At 46.5% G+C, this 11,910-nt stretch overlaps 5 protein-coding genes across 5 annotated transcripts; 3 read left to right on the forward strand and 2 right to left on the reverse strand.

Annotated features, from left to right (window-relative positions):
• Positions 1 to 429: 429 nt before the first annotated feature.
• On the forward strand, positions 430 to 867 carry AK88_03583 (uncharacterized protein; the record flags this gene model as incomplete). The annotated part of the gene is made up of 1 exon (XM_012481194.1): positions 430 to 867. One exon carries the CDS (start codon positions 430 to 432, stop codon positions 865 to 867), a length of 438 nt encoding a protein of 145 aa, XP_012336617.1.
• A 327-nt stretch (positions 868 to 1,194) lies between these two features.
• AK88_03584 (uncharacterized protein) lies at positions 1,195 to 4,188 on the reverse strand (the record flags this gene model as incomplete). Its single annotated transcript, XM_012481195.1, has 1 exon — positions 1,195 to 4,188. The coding sequence occupies one exon, from the start codon at positions 4,186 to 4,188 to the stop codon at positions 1,195 to 1,197; it is 2,994 nt and encodes a 997-aa protein (XP_012336618.1).
• A 1,197-nt stretch (positions 4,189 to 5,385) lies between these two features.
• On the forward strand, positions 5,386 to 7,101 carry AK88_03585 (uncharacterized protein; the record flags this gene model as incomplete). Its single annotated transcript, XM_012481196.1, has 1 exon — positions 5,386 to 7,101. The coding sequence occupies one exon, from the start codon at positions 5,386 to 5,388 to the stop codon at positions 7,099 to 7,101; it is 1,716 nt and encodes a 571-aa protein (XP_012336619.1).
• Positions 7,102 to 8,029: 928 nt separating this feature from the next.
• AK88_03586 (uncharacterized protein) lies at positions 8,030 to 9,296 on the forward strand (the record flags this gene model as incomplete). Its single annotated transcript, XM_012481197.1, has 4 exons — positions 8,030 to 8,062; positions 8,154 to 8,235; positions 8,398 to 8,450; positions 8,613 to 9,296. 4 exons carry the CDS (start codon positions 8,030 to 8,032, stop codon positions 9,294 to 9,296), a joined length of 852 nt encoding a protein of 283 aa, XP_012336620.1.
• A 204-nt stretch (positions 9,297 to 9,500) lies between these two features.
• AK88_03587 (uncharacterized protein) lies at positions 9,501 to 11,522 on the reverse strand (the record flags this gene model as incomplete). Its single annotated transcript, XM_012481198.1, has 1 exon — positions 9,501 to 11,522. One exon carries the CDS (start codon positions 11,520 to 11,522, stop codon positions 9,501 to 9,503), a length of 2,022 nt encoding a protein of 673 aa, XP_012336621.1.
• Positions 11,523 to 11,910: the final 388 nt, after the last annotated feature.

An 11,910-nucleotide genomic window follows, 5' to 3' on the forward strand; every position in this document is an offset into this window, starting at 1 on the left:
TTTTTTTTTTTTTTTTTTTTTTTTGTCCCTTGCGCTTTTCTCTGCACATTAACCTGATGTGATGAAACCTTTACTCTTCATATTCATGTGTGCTTTTTTTTTTTTCTTCCCCTTTTGCGAGTGCCGAACCGAAGCGATGCTTTTCTGCATTTAGAGGACCTTGCCCCCTTTGCAGCTGAACCATTCGCCTCTGCTACCACGTTCAGTCGTTCGGAGAGACCCCACGTAGGAACACTGTGCAAACGAACGTAGGCCTTTCCTGCTCTTCTCCCCCAGACGAGCATGACATAGAAGGGACGTCAAACGGGGTCAGCGCCACGAAGAGAGAAAAAAGAACGTAGTAGAGGTGAACGACGGAAGCTCCCCCACACACACCGCATCTAGGCCGCCTTTGTTCGCTTGTCCGTTTCTGCCCCTCTTCGGCCCACCATGCAATACAACCTGATCGGGAGCAGAATCAACAACCACTACGTGGTGGACCCCTACGTGAGCATGCTCTACTTAAAAAGGGCATACAAGTTTTTGAAGCTGCTGAAGGAAAACGGTGGCGAGGTCATCATCGTGGGTAACAAACACAAAGAAGTCAACTTGGAAAATTATTTTAAGAACATTCAGCGCAAGGACATCTGTGATCACAATACAATAACAAATGTTACAAAGAAGTATGACCTGCTCGTTTGCACCGACCTCCCATTGTTCTACCCCTACATTAGAAACGTCCTCATACCAAAAATGTTGGTTGCAGATGGAAACACCTTCGTCAACTACAAGACATACTTGCATGCCTTCGACTACTTCATCCCGCTGACAAATCAAAAGCTCGATCAACACCTGCACTATGTGCTCGCGCGCAGGTACCTCTCGTGAGGCCACCGCACATTCACCGGTGGGAAAACGAAGCACTACGTGTGTGTGTGTGTGTGTGTGTGCGTGTATGCGCAACTTCGCTAACGAATGAAAAAAAAACCCTCACAAAATGTGCGAAGCAGTGTGTCTTCACTCCACGGGAGGGTGCCACACGTGTTTTAGGCTGTTTTAGATAAGCGGTAAAAAAAAAAATGGGAAACAGATGGATTGATGAAGACAAAAAAAAAAAAAAAGTGAGCGGCGCCCGCACCCATACCGCGATCAAAGCGGCAAGCCGGGCACGAAGACGCCACGCTGTACTGACCGCTAAGAAAAGCAACGCACCATTCATATAAAGTGGTCCATGTTGAGCACCGATTTGACGAGCGCCCAACACTTGGCCTGATTGCAAATGAGCTCCTGCGAGAGCTTCGTCTGGCCAGTCTCCTTATACTCCTGAGACATGTTCAAAAGGAACTTGCGAGATATATTCACAGCCGTGCTAACAGTTAAATTCACATTAGAAATGTCCATGCATTTTATAATCCATGGAGGAAGCTTGCTCTTCTTATCGTTACGTGCATAACGAATATCCGCAAAAATCATTATACCATAGTCCTTCTTATTTCGTATAATGCGACCAACACACTGGGAAGCCTGGCGCATCGCGTCAAACGTTAAAAATTCATTTTCTTGAATGTTGTATGTCTCTTTTAAGAAGTCTAACCTCGATTTGAGTATCCTGGAAAGAGTATACTGGTAGGGGATACCAAAAAGAATCACACATTTTCCATAATGTTTATCGAAATCAATCCCTTCAGCAATTTTCCCACGACAAATGGATAAAAAAACAGCTCCTTTGCCCAAATCACATGCCCTCTTAAAATTGTGCAGAGCAATTGTAGTAGAAACTATATCCTTGGTTTCAATAAATATTAATTTATACTCGAGGATATTTGCTATAATGCCTAGTTCATACCATGAAGAAATAACCTCCTCCATGTAAATGTATGAAGGAAAATAAGCAACTATACCATCGGGGATAGTTTTGCACATCTCCACAAGCAGCATGCCATAATTCTTAATAACAGTTATATCACTTCGTAAAGAAAACTGAGATGACAGAGGAACGAGATCTGAACTCTTCGTGACGATCAGAGGACACACACAGTTTCTGTCGAATGACATGGGAAAAGATGCTGTTAACACAGTCTTAAAATTTAATAACTTAGGATATAACTCTAATGGGGTAATTGTACCACTTGTTAAAATAACAGATTTATATTTTTTAATCACTGACTTCATTGCGATGGATGAATCTAAACAAGCGAACTGAATCACGGGGTCATATATACCTGTGGCCTCAGGATAAGGTTCACATATAATAATGAAACCCTGAAAGTAACTCCCTAACAAGGTACAAAAGTTACACACAATATTTAATGCTGAGTAATCATCTACATGCACTACCTGAAGTGCATTTAAAATGGACTTCAAACGGTCAAAACAAAATTTAAAAAAACAAGTATCCAATTTTGTCTCCTTTTCAAATTTATATAAAAAGGACAGTGGACCTTCAGAGGTTATCTCGTATATGTTCACATACTTTTTCAAATACATCACAACGATTCTCATTAAGTTTAAAAAGTGCTCCGACTTGCGAATGTTTCCCGGCAGCACGATGTTTTTTATTATGTCTTCCAGTAGCAGGGGGCTGTAATGCAGATCGGTGGGGTCGTCTCCCCCGTCATTGTCACCATCATTTGCGTTATCATTTGCATCACTGTTGAGGGCGCCCTTGTTCCCCTCGGGAAATAAACCACCAACTTCTGTTTGCTCACGTTCCTGTCGTGATGGAAGTAGCTGCCCAATCGACTGACCCAGTAACTTTGCCAACCCGTCCATTAGACTTTCCCCTTTCTCCTGCTTCTCTCCCCCATTCACATCCCCGCGACACGCGCCGTCCTCCACTCCACTGCGATTGGCCCCCCCAGCAAAAATCAAATTTAGGTCTTCATCGAAGTACACCTCTCCCCCTTCCCCGCTCGCCCCGTTTTTCCCCTCTTCAATCTTCCTCTTCTTCACGTTGCTAGCGGCACCCGCTTTGACTTGGCTAGCGGCGCCCGCTTTGACTTCGCTGCCGGCACCCGCTTTAAGATCCATCCCGCGTTCCTCCCGCAACTTCTGCAAAATGCGGTTGCAGTCCTCCCGCACCTTCTCCTCATTTACAATTTTGGAAGTCTCAATCTTGCTCAAAAGCTTCTTAATATTTGAAGTCGCTCTGTTGAGGATGTTCCGGTCAATGTTCACGCTCAGGGCCTCCAGGCAAACGCTGTCTATATTGTGTGCCTCATCAAACACAATGATGTCATTCTTGTACAAATGGACCCGACTGTTCACATCCCGCCCGATGAAAACGGACTTGGAAACCTTAGGGTCAATTACGTACTGGTAATTTAATACTACCACTTTGGCCACCTCGATAATTTTCTTTGCACAAAAATAAGGACAAATGGGCACATTTACATTCTGTACATTCTTATAACCCTTACACATTACCTTCAAATCCTCTATGGTGTACACACCGGGTTGAACCAAGTCTAATACAAATTCCTTTTTATAATTCTCGTAGTAACCACACAACCCTAGCTCACCATACTCCTCCAGCGAATTCGTAGTGTTATAAACATCAAAATAATCTTCTACATCTATGTGCTGCCTGTTCTTTAAAATGAAATCTGAGATTCGATCCTTATCGGTGTGTGTGCTACCCATTTTATTTATCTTCTGGTTTATGTAATTTTTCTCCCGGACAAAAGTCGCCGTCAGCTTGCGACACTCTTCGTCTATCCTCTCCCGCTCGTGCTTCCTAAGCACCCGCTCGTTCACGCACATGCACCTCCGAGCGCTGATCCCGAGGGCGACAATATCCCCCGGGGGCACGTCCAAGTTGGCGAAGCCGCCGCCACCGCCGCCACAACCGCTGCTCCCATCAGCGTTGCTGTTAGTCGCTGCGCACGCCGCCCCACTGGAGTCGGCGCGCCGGCGCACCGTGTCCACTCTGTACTGAATGACCTTCTTCAGCTCGATCAGCGACTTCTCCATCTCGGCCACCGTACGCGTGCAAAAAATAAATTTCCCCTCGTCATTCTTCTTATACTGATAGGACGTTATGAGGGAAAAAATCGCCACCGTCTTACCCGTACCCGTGGGCATCTCCAACACGCAGTGACCCTCGCTGTCCAGCGTCTTCTTCAAGTAACGCATGTATGCATACTGCTCAGGGTATATGTAATCATAGGGGAAGAACACCTCCAGGTCATCCAGGTGAAAGACCACCATCGTTAACGCGCACAGGGCAGTTCAGTCGGTCCGCTCCACTTCAACGCAGCAGGAAGCTAACAGTGTTCAGTTTTGCAGCGCTTGATTCCTTTGGCTTGCGCAGCGTGTGGTTCGTTTGGCTTGCGCAGCGTGTGGTTCGTTTGGCTTGCGCAGCGTGTGGTTCGTTTGGCTTGCGCAGCGTGTGGTTCGTTTGGCTTACGCAGCGTGTAGTTCGTTTTCCCTTTCTCTCCGCCCATGAGGGCAAAAGCAGTCCTCACCCCAACGGTTACCAAAAGGGGGGGCCACTGCGTTACCGTGCACAACGGAGTAAAAACACAACTGGGAACAGCAAATGGGGGGGGGAACAAAAAAAAAAAAAAAAAAAAAAAATTATCACCTTGCAGCTGCTACTCCCCTTTTTTTCCCTTTTTGATATCCTCATTACGAGGAGCAAGGAGTGACCAGCATGGGGGAGCCAATCTTCCCTGCTGAGACGAAAAAAAAGGTGTACACGCAATGGCTCGCCCGCAGCTTAACTTTTTGCAGATGACCAATAGGATGGACTAGGCAGAACCCCCTACATGTTGTGCCAAATCCGGTGGAGCGGAAAGGTAGAACCAACGCAAGCAACACGAGGGATGAACAGATGGTCAACCACAATTACCACAACGGAGGTTAGTGAAAAAAAAAAAAAAATAAAATAAAATAAACGGCTTCGACCCCTAGCACCACCTGCAAAAACGAGGTCGCAAATGTGACACACCCACCACGTGAGCAGCGACTTTTCTCCTCAGTGGGCTCAAACATTTTAAAGAAAATAATTATACAAATTCTTAACTTAACCCCCCTCTAACCATGAAAATGATCCCTTATTCGTTACACATATTAAGGTAAAAAGGGGAAAAAAAACAAGTTGTCACCACCATCGTTCTCATCACCGTTGCGGGGAAGGATCTCGTGCTCAGTGTCCCCTTTTTTTTTTTTTTTTTGTAGTTTCCTGTCCCACGTCCGTGATGATCTGCGGGTGGTTATTGGATCCCTTTTCCATGGCCGTATTACGATGAGTTCGAATGGGCTGTAGGGCAGTGGAGAGTGGCCTAGGGGAGTTGGCACGTCGGGTTGAGCAGAAGCCACGCCGCTAATCACCCCGCTGCTACTTTCCCCTGCCACACCGCAAATAACACCGCCGCCACATCCCATGCCAGCCCCCCTCTCAACATGCTCGCGAGACTTGCCCTGGTCCTCGCGACGCTCATTCAAGTCCTCTCGTTGCGTACCCCTGAACAGGGCATAATAAACCATCCCGTCTGGCCCTTCCTGAACAACCCCGGGGCCAAAAAGTCTGCACCCTACCACCAACGTTCCTCCCACAACACAAACATAAGCCTGAAAGGAGTAAGAGGCATCAGGACCTTCAACCCTAGCGACTACGCAAAGAGAGAGTACATATTTAACACATGGAAGGAACTAGCCAAGGCCTTTTCCTACGACTTTTATGACCTGCCGGTGCTGGAGGACTACTCCATTTTTCAGAACAGCAAAATAAATGAGGCATACGACTTTGTAAAAAATAAACGTCATTTGATTTTGCGCCCTGAAATCACTCCCCAGTTGGTGAGACACTTGTTCGTGCGCGAGGAGAGGGCACAGCAAGCGCACCGCCACAAAATTAATACAGTTGCACAGTTGGCTGATCAGGAAGCTGGGTGTCCGCCGCCATCCCAAAGTGAAGTAACAACGGCCGCCATGCCCAGCTCACCCTCACCCCGTGTGAGCCTCAAGCCCTACCGACTGCACAACCTCCGCAAGGTACACAAAATGAGCACCATCGGTCAGTGCTTCCGATATGAACAAACAACCACATGTAGAAAAAGGGAGCACTACCAATGGAATGTGGATATCGTAGGAACAGAACAGCTAGATGCAGATGTTGAAATACTAACCATGTTGATCTCCTTCTTCCAGCGAGTCCACCTACACCCCAGGGACGTGGTAATAAAAATAAATGACAAGAGAATTGTTGTACAGATGATAAAAAAAATCTTCAAGTCATCCTTGAGTGAATTTTCACAACCCTACATTCAACACCATGTCATTCAAAATGTCTTACACAACCTAGACAAATATAAAAAAATATCCAGTGGTACTTTTAAATTTTTGTTTCAAAGGAAAATGCCCTACTTGCACAAACATGAAATGATCAATTTCTTCAATGTCATTGCAAAAATACAAAGTTTACCTGACCTAGCAATATTTTTTAATTTTCCAGAGAAGGTCATTTTTTCCGATTTGCACACAGTGCTAAGTTATTTTCAGGACATGAATTTAAACCCTTACTTCGAAATCGACTTAACTGTTGTTAGGGGAATGGATTATTACACAAATATTATTTTTGAGAGTTTCTACAGGCACAAAAAGTACAGAGCAATTTGCGGCGGAGGCAGATATACCTACCTTCTTAATGAGGGACAGCATGTGTGTGCAGTGGGTTTGGGGATGGGGGACGTCGTCATCACGGAAATTCTATTCAACAGCCAAGCGCGCCATGGGCGGAACGCAGAGGGAGACTTAGCCGACGAGCTCTCCAAGAACGTCGACGTGGTTAGCTTCTTCCCGCCCCTGACACAGCAGGTGGAGCAGAAACATGTTGGCCACCCCCCCTGCACCCTCATACAAAGGGAACACTTCCACATAGTGGACACACTACGCAGAAACGGTGTGCGCGTGTACTCCCTCCTCCAGGGCACCAACAACAGCAGCCTTTCGAAGGCGCTGAAGAAGGCCAACTCCATGCGCGCAAATTTTTTTTTCTTCTTCGATGAGCACATTGGAGTGTTCTGCCTGAAGGATTTGAGAACCGGGGGGCAGCGCGCGGTCACGTCGGCGGACGTCCTGTCGGTCTACTCTTCAGGGATTTCCCCGCCACCCCAGTAGTTCCACTCGAGACGTTGCGCAGAAGTAGCGCAGCGGATCGTCGCCCCCAATGGGGGAAAGTAATTTCCCCACTTTGTGTGTTCGTGGTACGTGAGCTGCTCGGACACCCATTCGTTCTCCTATTTATTTGTTTCTCCTTTGTTTGTTTGTTCATTTTATTTTTTTTTTTCCCCGTCGTCCGCACTGCAGCCCCGTGCTAGCGTTTTTTTTTTTTTTTTTTTGTCCTTTTTTCAAATTTCCCGCTGGAGGTTAATAACTAGGTATACCAAACGCCCTCAAAACAATGATTCGTTTTTTTTCACCGAAAGGTCGTTTCGATGGTGTACACCTATACCCTTTTGTGGTGATTTACCAGCTAAGTGGAAAGAACACAACAGCCCCAACTTCACTGCACAGTGTAGGTAACTTTTTTTTTTTTTTTCGCCCATTTTACCTGAACCGTTCAGGCGAAATCGGTTAAGTGGAATTTTTTTAAAAGAGCGAAAATGATTTGACTATCCCTCCATTTGGCGAAGCAGGAGGCAGCGATGAGCAAAACGTTCACCCACCACTATCAGTCACATTTTTTTTGTTGTTCCATTTACCTCTAATATGGGGAACCTATGAATGGCACATTGTGGGAACCGCCTCTCCAACGTCGACAATTTAGATTATGCGATGTAGGGGGGTGATGGGGAAGACCGCATTTTGAATAATCAAAATATGTGAACGCGCTTACCGGGCAGCGAGGCGCACATATATAGCACTCGTCCGTGTGGCATCTTAACTGGCACACAAAAAAAAAAAGGGGAGACCAATTCATTGTCCACTCCTCCTGTTGCTGCTAATTAGTAAAGTACATTTTGTACCATTTACAAGGGAAACACTCTGGAGAAAGAGAGAGAGAGGCATATTTCTCACCCCTTACCAACTCCAGATCGGTAGCCCAATGGAGGACAGTGACGATGAAGATAACGTCCAGGTAGGCGTCTCTTCCCCCACCACGCACGCGCACGCGCACACTAATATTCACACGCATACTCACATTTTATCGTCACTACTCCCCCCTGTAGGTGATAATCTTTGGAAATTCAACGGAGGCCAATTTTGACGACTTCTACAGAGAACAGGATCCAACAAATGAGGAACACGGCGGTAAGCGCAGGGCTGTGGGAATTGCCACCCCATGAGGAAGGCTCCCTCCCAAATGATCACATGGGCCCTCTTTGTTCTGTCACTTCTTTCTTTCCTAGTGTCGCCTCTACTTAACCCTAATTTTATTCCCTTTTTGTGTTTGTCTCCCTTTCTTACGTGTAGGAGATGGCAGGGGAGACCCCGCCGACGGTGAATTTGCCAAGGCAGAAGCTGAAGTAAGATAAATGAAGAGAGGCAGTGGAGGGGAAATGATGTATGACGCCCTCATCCATCCGTGTCCCATACCTCGAAGCAAACACCACGTGCAGAGTTACTGCTTATCCTCCCCCGAATAATATCACCACTTGGAGTAACTTTCTCCCCTTCCACCCCTGCAGGAAGCACCACGCGACGTAGACCTCGAGACACAGGTGCAGAGAGCCACGCGAGAAAACAAAGTCTTCCTGAAGTATGATTACACTCGAGAGAAGCCGTGGGCTCACCACGCAGACAAAAGCATGTGGTTTAATTATAATTTCGATGAGCACTCCTTCAAGGAATGGGTTCAGAAACACATTGACAAGAGGATAGAAAAGCAACAGAACTATCAGGTTGAAAATGCGGACAATATATTTGAGGAAAAGTTCAGAGGTGTTGTTAGGACCCCCCGAAGTTTTGAAGACATAGATCGCAGGGGGGGGCAGAGCGATTATCAAGAACAGAACTACGATGATGATGTCTCGAGGCGTAACCAAAAGGGAGCAAAAAATAACACAGCGATGAGAGCAAGTAACTCCAGGAAGGGAGCTTTAACCAATCACTACGTCCCACAGAGAGGAGGTAATAACACACTGTTACAAACCCACGAGGAGAGCAGCTTCGCTTTTCAGCCTGTTAGAGAAGAAGACAAATACATGGATGGACGAAGCAGGCAGATGCCCCGTGATAAAACATCTAATAGAATGGGAGAGATGGCTAAAAATGGAGAGACCCAGCCGGAGGCAGATCACTCTGGCCAGGGGGAAGACCTCACGCAGTTTCAGAATTTAGTTAATTTTTTTAAGCTGAACCAGGAGTTATAGTAGTTCGCACAGGACAAACATACGAAGAGGGGGAAAAAAAAAAAAAAAAAAAAAAAGCGGATGAACAGGGCACGTACTGATATATATAACATGTGGTTACAATTAAAGGTAGGGAATTCCCAGGGACTGGAGACGTTTCCTCTCCACGGCATATCGCCGCGTTGCTCATTTGCTGACTTTGCCCCCCTTTTCTCCCTCTTCCTGCTACACCTCGCAGGACAGCCCCTCGTACGCGCTGATGATCTGATCCATCGTTATGAGCGAGCTGTGCACGTGGTCATGCGACACGCCGTAGCTGTTGTATTGGTACATGTACGCATTCGTGGCGTATAGCATCTTCGCACTGTGCAGAATTTTCTTGAGCGTAGGAACCGGAGTTAAGCAATTCGATACCATCGCCAAGCTGTTATATGTGAAGTCCTTGCTCTCGTCAATGTAGACCTCCATGGGGCTGAGAGACTTGTGGTTGTACAACACGTGATTCTTAAACAAATCAAAGTTGATATTTTCTTGGAGCTCTCCACGCAGAATCATTTTGGAGCCAAACACTATATTGTTGTGTCGGAAGTGGGTGCTACCTAATGGTCCTTCTGCGGGCCCGCTCCCTTGGTGCATACGACCAGGGGGGATCCCACGTGTGGATTCATGGGGAAGGCGAGCTCCCTGAGTACGCGCTGAGTAACTCTTCGGGCCACGACGCAGAAGCACGCAATTCTTCTGGACGCTGACGTAGGACTTGCTGAGAGACTCCCGGAGGTGCAGGGGGATGTGCACGCGCTTCAAAAAGGCGCAGCTCTTGTGCAGGTCCCTGGAGGAGAGTCGGACGAAGTATGGATCTACGTTAGAGTTCTCCGCGGGGAGGTAGAGTCCGCCTCCGCCGCTAATCCCGCCGCTGACCCCCCCGCTGATCGCACCGCTCATCCCGTCGTAGTCGAGGATGCGTCCATTTATAACCATCTTGTGCATGCGCTTAAGAAGCATACTGAAAGTGTTCTGTTCAAACTTCCTGTTCTCCTCAAACACTTGTGGGAGATATCGAGTGGTGAGGAATTTATAACTGGGGTGGCTGCAAAGGTCAGTCAAGATGGAGTTCATAGCATTTGTATACTTGGACCCACCAGAACGGCTAACATTGGCAAAGTCCAGAGGCAAACCAAGGGTGTAAGTCAGGAAAAGACTTATGTGTCGATTTATTTCCTCCGTGTTAATATTTTCATTACTCATCCTTTTACACATTAACTCAAATTTGTCATTTTCCAAAAGTACAATGCCATCAGACGAGTCATACAAAGATGATAAGCAAAGCACTGAATTTAAGCTTTGCACACTGATTTCCCCAAACATGTATGGTAATACACAAACATTGATCAGATTGACTGAGGCATATTCATCCTTCAGCAAATATGAAAGATAGGAACTGATTCCACTTCCACTTCCTCCTGCGAGACTATGAAATAGGATGATGTTGTCCACTCCTTCTTTGCTGTCATTACTTTCCATTGCCTTTTGTATTAAATTGAGAAAATCTTCGCATATGTTTTTTGCATGCACATTAAATCCGTAAGACCAATTATTGCCTGACCCGTTCAGGCCGTAAATGAAGTTTCTTTTATTGTACTTCCACGTGTTTATTGGGTACTCCTTTTTGCTGTTCCCTTTCGTTTGAGGCTTCTCTCGTGAGAAGGCTTCATCGCCGTCTTCCTCTTCTTCCTCCTCTTCTACCTCCTCTTGACTGTCTTCCCCCCTGGAGAACACCTTCATCAAGTTGTTTGAGGGCTCGTAGTATTCCTCCATTCCGCACACATACTTATGCTGTCCTTCTGAATCCCCAGCAATAGCATGAGGCTGCTTCTTCTTATTGTTCGTCCTATTCACATTCGTACTGTGCAGGGGGGCTCTCCTCTCGTCGGCGGCAGTCTGGTACAGGCATTTTTCAATAACCTTCGGCTCCATGTCAATGAGGATGGACCTTGCTATGTAATTATTCAAACACATGACCTCGTTGCTTTCGCTTACGAGCGACTTCCTACCTTTGTTGTTGTCTGTATACTGGATCACTGGTAGGAGGTTGTTTCCATAATCGCACTCCTCTTCGAAGTACATGTCCGCCAGCTTCGCCCTGAAGCCTTCGTTCTTTGCAGAGCTCACATGCTTGTAGATCGTGTCCAGGAACGCGTGACCCAGCTGGTTGCCGCATTGGCCGATCTGCACGGTCAGTACCGTCATCGTGGGGCAACCCTACTTTGCAGCGTTGCGCTGTTGCGCTGGTGAAGCGTTGTCCTGTTGACCGTCTTCAACGTATCCCCCATTGATCGCGTCGACAATCGCCTATATTTCGCGAACCTCGGACTCGCTCAATTGGGGTAATATGCCCACTCTGTGAGAATCGCACACTTAACCGCACTCAAGGCACGCTGCCCCACTGTCTTTTTCCACCTTCAGCGTGTTGCCCGCCGTAAATATGCCCATTCGAATGCCATTGTGATTAATAGGTTTTTTTTTTTTTTCCCAGCTAGCTAAACTGGGCTTCAAATTTTTTTTTTTTTTTTTCCTACCTAAGTGCAATTGCACATGTGCTGTTTTTTTTTTTTTTTTTTTTTTTTTTTTTTTTTTT

The sequence above is a fragment of the Plasmodium fragile genome, assembly GCF_000956335.1.
Source record: "Plasmodium fragile strain nilgiri unplaced genomic scaffold supercont1.42, whole genome shotgun sequence".
Lineage (NCBI taxonomy): Eukaryota > Apicomplexa > Aconoidasida > Haemosporida > Plasmodiidae > Plasmodium > Plasmodium fragile.